Source organism: Chrysochloris asiatica, unplaced genomic scaffold (genome assembly GCF_000296735.1).
Source record: "Chrysochloris asiatica unplaced genomic scaffold, ChrAsi1.0 scaffold00087, whole genome shotgun sequence".
NCBI classification, from domain to species: Eukaryota; Metazoa; Chordata; class Mammalia; order Afrosoricida; family Chrysochloridae; genus Chrysochloris; species Chrysochloris asiatica.
In genome coordinates this window covers 6,196,668-6,203,720 of record NW_006408605.1, presented here as the reverse complement: position 1 = coordinate 6,203,720, position 7,053 = coordinate 6,196,668, and the positions used below count along the sequence as shown (strand labels likewise).

The 7,053-nt window shown below is 38.7% G+C and overlaps 1 protein-coding gene across 1 annotated transcript; it reads left to right on the top strand.

Annotated features, from left to right (window-relative positions):
* Positions 1–4,118: 4,118 nt before the first annotated feature.
* LOC102811247 (dolichyl-diphosphooligosaccharide--protein glycosyltransferase subunit 4-like) lies at positions 4,119–4,232 on the top strand. Its single transcript, XM_006866104.1, has one exon. The coding sequence runs from the start codon at positions 4,119–4,121 to the stop codon at positions 4,230–4,232; it is 114 nt and encodes a 37-aa protein (XP_006866166.1).
* Positions 4,233–7,053: the final 2,821 nt, after the last annotated feature.

The window sequence follows — 7,053 nt, the reverse complement described above, 5'->3', positions numbered from 1 at the left end:
GGTTGAAGGAAAAAGAAGACTCTCAATGAGATTGACTGGCGTAGTGACAGCAGAAGTGGTTCCAAGCATAGCAATATTATGAGGTTGGCTCAGGACTGGCAGTGTTTTCTGTTGTGCATAGGGTTCCTATGAGTTAGTACCAACTCTATGGCACCTAACAACAACAATGCTAGCTGGGTACAAAACACAATGCTTGATGCCTACAAAATTAATACTTCCTTGCCCTCAATCATGTAAAAAATATGGAATTAGTACAATCAACCAATGAGTGCTGGTGGTGCAGTGGGTTAAGACTGAGCTGGTAATCAGAAGGTTGTTGGTTCAGACTTACCAGACACTTCTCAGGAGAAAGATAAGGCCATATGCTTCCCTAAACATTTATTGTCTCATAAATCCTGGTGTGGTACTGTGGGATAAAACACTCGACCACAAAGTCTGTTTGACCTGCAAAGTCGGCAGTTCAAATTCACCAGCTACTCCTTGAAAACCCTATACATAGTTACTATGAGCTGGAACCAACTCAACAGCCTTTAACAATAACAACAAACCTTATGTAGTAAGGAACCCTGATGGCACTGAAGGATAAACACTGAATTGCAAGGTCAGCTGTTCAAACCCACCAGCTGCTCTGTGGGAGAAAGATGAGACTTTCTGGTCCCATAAAGATTTACAGTCTTAGAAACCCTATCCAGTATCACTATGTGTCGAAATAGACTTGATGGCAGTAAGTAAATTCTATTACCCAGTGAGTAAATTCTATCAGACAGTTCTGCTATATCTGATAGAGTTGCTATGAGTCAAAGTCAACTTGACAACTGTGGGTAATAAAACTAACCACAGCACATGATAGAATATTTTAAGTCCCAAAGCTAAATAAAAAGTTTTATGCATTCCTGGTATGGTGCTGTAGGATCAGCACTGGACTGCAAACCACAAGATTGGCAGTTCAAACCCACCAGCCACTCCTCGGAAACCCTATATGGGATCACTGTGAGTCAGAACTGACTTGGTGGGACTTAATAACAACAACAACAACAATAGGAAACCAAGAGGAAGATATCCCTTTTAGCTACACTTTATGGCAGAGGAGGAGCTGGAGCCAACTATGTATAAATTGGGAGAGAGAGTGTGAGCAAGAGAAAGTGTGTCAACAGGTGATTCAGAGACTGACAGTAGTAGTAAGATGGGATAGCATGAGCAGAGGCAGAGAAGAAATATTACTTATGGGTATTGGTAAACCATAAATAATTCAGGGCATTGGTTATAAAAAGTTATAAAATGGTGAATAGTGGGAAATAAGAAATGAATTGAAGCTGTGAACAAGTCTAATATTTTTTAAATCCCTCCAACTCTTGGATCTTTGCATGTCAATTAATGTTCCTTCCCCATTCCTACTCCACCCTGAATAATATAAAAGGAAGCGTTAACTCCCTCATTCAACAAGCATTATTGAGTGCTGATCTATTTCAAGTGCTTTGCCAGCCACATAAGCAATAAGAAAACGTAGACACAGTCCTTGCCCTCAAGGAGCTCACAGTCTGGTGGAAAAGACCACTCTTGGCTATGAAAAGGGTACATACAGAGTGTTCATTTTATTTGAAATGGGGCCACCTTGAAAAAGAATGATCTTGGCTACACTGGGCTGATCGCCTGAGCTCTGTTTTTAGCCCTTAGGAGTAACCTCAGGATGTGTGGCATACCAGAAGAACAGCTGCATACTATATTCTGAAAATGACCAAAGTGGCGCCTCTGTTTTTCCAGACCCATAGCATGACGTTCACTGGGAAGAAGAGCAAGTGCTTTCTCTTCTGGCTTGTGCTCTTGGGCACATTGTTCCATAGAATTTTAGAGGGGAAGTTTCAAATATTCTTGCCTTTGTTCTAAAGAGAAGAGATGTGGAAGGAGGAAGGCTGAAGCTTCTACTTTCAAAAAGTTATTTTAAAAGTACATAATTCATCTTTTGACATTTCTTAGATGCAACAAGAAGTAATAATGGTAATATTTATTGAATGCTTACTTTGATGAGAGTTTTAGCATACATCATCCAATTTAATCCATGCAGCCATCCTATAAGTTAGCTATTATTTTCATCAACTCTTACATACTGAAGAAATGGAAGCCTAAAAAAAGATTAAATAACTTTCTCATGTCACATGGCTCATGAGTGGATATAATAGGAGTATTGGAATAGGTTTGTATTTCACACTTCGTAGAGAAAACTAGACTTAGATAGAAGTGACTGGTCCACAGGTATATAATATAAATTTTCAAACATATAAAACACCCAGCTTTCACAATTACCTATTGAGGGTCAATACCCTCATCACTTACCCCTACCACATTAAATTGAAACAAATACCAAATATATCATTTTAGCTATACTATATAAAAATATTGCTAAAAACAACTCTTTTAATATATTAATAAAATCATCATCACACCTAAAATTAATAGTAATTCCTTAATACTATCAAATGTCCATCCTGCATTCAAAATTCCACATTGTCACACAAATACCATAATCTTTTTCTTAGAGCTTTTTTTTTTTCTTTTTGCATGAGTCAGGGTCCAAATAAGATCCTGATAATATAGTAGACTGATGTATCATATATCATTTTTAATCTATATATTTCCTTCCATATTGCTTTCTTGTAACTTATTTGAAGAAGCTAATTGTCCTAGCGTTTCTTGGAACTTGGATTTGTTGGTTATAAAACTGTTATACAGTTTTAAGATATTCCCATTTTATATATGTGTATTTCCTGTGTTGTTGGATTAGATTCAGGATTTTAAATTTAAATTAAATCAGTTAAATTTAAATTAAATTAATTTTTAATTTAAATTAAATTAAAATTCAGGATTTAAAATTTAAATATTTTTTTACTAGACTATTTCACAGTTATTTGTATTTCTCCACCAGACGACACATAATATCTGACTAGTTCTTTTTGATATTAGCAATCATTGATGCTTCATGCATAGAGAGATACATTAATTCATTAGGGGTTTCAAGGCTTCCCACTTACAGCTATGATGAAGTATCAGGAATAGGATTTATCCTCCTATCTTAAAAAAACTAAAGCACCAAATAAGACATATGAAATTATGGTTTTCAGACATAGGACAATAGGCAGCACAAGACTGTGATCCCTAGAGAAAGAAAACAAATGAAATGAATTCTGTGAGTACTCCAGATCACTGCCTAGAGAGTCTCTCAGCCACAGTACCAGGAGGGGAGATTCAAATAGAGCCCAATGGTCTTAATGAGTTCAAGAGACAGTTGGACTTTGGGAAGGCCAAAGTAACTAGAGAGACTTGCACAGAGAGAGAACTCTGAGTATCTGGAAGAGATATGCTTTGAATTCTTTGGCTGAATATTGATTAATATATGTGTGTAAGGAAACTAGTGAGTCTGGGAAGGAATCACTAGAAAGCAGGAGAAGGAGCAATCACTGGGCCTCCCATAAAGCTGGGTATGGTTAGTGCAGCCATCAACCTGAGCGGTAAGACCTGTAGAGTCTTAAGGGCTCTGCCTCAGTAGCTGTTTTGTTGTTGTTGTAAAGTGCTGTCAAGTCAATTCTGACTTACAGAGAACCTCTTATAGGGTTTCCGAGGAGTGGTGGGTTGGTGTGAACCACCAATCTTGTGGTTAGCAGCCCAGTGCTTATCCTTTGTTGTTGTTAAGTGCTTATCCTTGTTGTTGTTGTTGTTGTTAAGTGCCGTCGAGTCGGTTCCGACCCATAGCGACCCTGTACAGGGTTTCCGAGGGTGTAAATCCTTACGGGAGTAGAAAGCCTCATCTTTCTCCCGCGGAGCGGCTGGTAGTTTCGAACCGCTGACCTTAAGGTTCGCAGCCCGATTCGTAACCACTACGCTACCAGAGCTCCTTAGACCTGCCTAAAAAAAGCTTACAAGCAATCCTCTACTTTGTAAACATATCTAAACAATTTGCAGGTTTGATTTATAGGGTTAAAAAGCTTGGGACCATAATCTCATGGGACAATGTAGACAATTAGCATAGTATAATTTGCAAAGATAATGTTCTACATCCTAGTTTGGTAAATAGCTTCTGGGATCTTAAAAGATTGTGAGCAGGGAACTGAGCCTGGAAAATCAGGATGGTCACATATGTGCAGCTTGCCATTTCTGCCAACATGCTGGGCATGTCGCTTTTCTTGCTTATTGTTTTCTATCACTATGTGGTTGTCAACAATCCCAAGAAACAGGAATGAGAGTGGTGCCTCTCTGCCCTAGGGTTTCAGCCTGCTATATTTAGTCAAACATTTAATTAACTCACTCCCAGCGTGATGGCTGGTGTGGCACAGGATAATGCTCTGGACCATAAAGTCAGTTTGAACTGCAGTGTTGGTGGTTCAGACTCACCAGCAACTCCTTGGAAACCCTATACAGAGTTGCTATGAATCAGAACTGACTCGACAGAATTTAACAACAATGTGGTGGATGGAACTGTGGTTGTCTTGGTAAGGTTAGACCAGATGAATCCACCAGCTGCTCCATGGGAGAAAGATGAGACTTTTTGCTCCATTAAAGATTTCCAGCCTTGGAAGCGGACAGAACACAACAACAATAACAACAGCAATACCATTAATCCCATCACAACATTGATTAGATGTTTGCTGGTTGTGAAAAGAGTTTAAAATACTTATGAAGATCAAAAACTAAAATCTTTAGTATGGATTGCACCTAAATGTAAAGAAAACAAAATTCCCAGCAATAAATAACATAATGATAAATGGAGGAAAAATTGAAGTTGTCAAAGACTTCATTTTGCTTGAATCCATAGTCAACACTCATGGAAGCAGCAGTCAAGAAATCAAATGACGTATTGCATTAAGTAAATCTGCTGCACATGACTTTTGTAAAGTGTTCAAGAGCAAAGATATCATTTTGAGGACTAAGACCAGCTTGACCCAAGTCATGGTATTTTCTATAGCCTCATATGCATGTGAAAGTTGGACATTGAATTAGGAAAAGTGTAGAAAAAAATGTGCATTTGAATTATGGTGTTGCTGAAGAATATTAAAATTACCATGTACTGCCAGAAAAACAAACAAATCTGTCTTGGAAGAGGTACCGACAGGATGAACCTTAGAAGTGAGGATGGTAAGACTTTGTCTTTTATACTTTGAACATGTCAGGAGGGGCCAGTCCCTGAAAACAGAACATCATGGTAAAGTGAAAAGTCAACAAAAAAGAGGAAGACTCCTAAAGAGATGGATTGATACAATGACAACAACAGTGGGCTCAGACAATTGCGAAGATGGCAAAGGACTGGTCAGTGTTTCATTCTATTGTACATAGGATTGCTCTGACTAGAAACCTAACAACAACAAAACAACTGCCACCAAGAAAGAGGATCCAAGAGTGGAATGCATTCATCTGACCTGGGGTCCCTGCACTGAGAAGCTCGCAGATCCAGGGGAAGATTGATACCAAGACACATGGAAATCCCTAAGAGATAGCAAGCCTACAGATACTGAAAGGATACAAGGGTCTTTACCCAGAGCCCACAGAAAGAGAAAGCCTTACCCTAGAGCCAGCACACTGACTTCGGACTTCTAGCCTCCTAAATAGTGAGAGCATAAATTTGTTTGTTAACGTCATCCATTTGTGGTATTTCTGTTATAGTAGCACTGGTGGTGGTGATGGTGGTGTTGTGCTGTGGAGTTGGTTTTGACTCATAAAGAACCTGTATAGAGTTTCTGAGGCTGTAAATCTTTATGGAAGCAGAAAGCCTCATCTTTCTCTTGTGGAAGAGCAGGTAGTTTTGAACTGCTGACCTTGAGATTAGCAGCCCGACTAAATCATTATGATATTACAGCTCCTTTGTTGTTGTTAAGTACCCCGGAACCAGTTCAAACCTATAACAACCCTCTGTAGGGTTTCTGAGGAGCGGCTAGTAAGCTTGAAGTGCCAACCTTGTAGTTCAACCCGACTTTACTATTGAGTGCATGAACCCACAGCACCACACCAGGATTCTACCACAGCTTCTTAGATAACTAAAACCAGAATGGAACGATTTGTATAAAAATTGTTAAATGGAAACCTAATTTGCTATGTAAATGTTCACCTAAAACACATAAAAAGTTAAAAAACAAAAACAAAAAATATCAACCATTTTCTAAGTAACTTAACTGTATTCCAGAAAAAAAAAAGTCCCAAATTATTTAAAGGAACAAGAAAAGAAAGAAAAGGAAAAGATAAAAAACAAAACATAGCAGCTGGATTTATTTACAATGTCTGGTGTCCAATGAAAAATTACTAGACATGCAAAGAAACATTAAAGGAAACAAATACAACCCATAGCAGGGAGGAAATTAATTTAATTAAAAACAGCCATAAATGACACACATAATAGAATTGTTGTTGTTATTAGGTGCCATTGAGTCGGTACCCACTCATAGCGACCCTATGCATAACAGAACGAAACATTGCCCGATCCTGGGCCAACGTCACAATTGTTGCCACACGTGAGCCCATTGATGCTGCCACTTTGCTAATCCATCTTGCTTGGGGTCTTCCTCTTTTCTCTGACCCTCCACCTTACCAAATATCATATCCTTGTCCAGCGACTGGTCCTTCCTGACAGTATGTCCAAAGTATGAGAGACAAAGTTTGGCCATCCCAGCCTCCACAGAGCACTCTGGCTGCACTTCTTCCAGCAAAGATCTGTTGGTTCTTTTAGCATCCCATAGCACTTTCAGTATTCTCCAACACCATAACTCAAATGCATCAATTCTTCTACGGTCTTCCTTATTTGCTGTCCATCTTTTGCATGCATATGAGGTTATTGAAAATACTGTGGCTTGGGTCAGGTGCACATTAGTCCTCAAGCTGACATCTTTGCTCTTTAACACATTGCCTAATGCAATACATTGATTTCTTGACTGTTGCTTCCATAAGTGTTGATGGTTGATCGAAGAAGAATGAAGACCTTGACAACTTCAATCTTTTCTCCATTGATAAGAACATTGTTTATTGGTCCAATGGTGAGGATTTTTGTTTTCTTTACATTGAGATGTAATCCATACC

What these genes read in the sequence shown, in the direction of transcription:
- LOC102811247 (XM_006866104.1), top strand. Translation starts at nt 4,119, where the DNA reads ATGGTCACATATGTGCAGCTTGCCATTTCTGCCAACATGCTGGGCATG.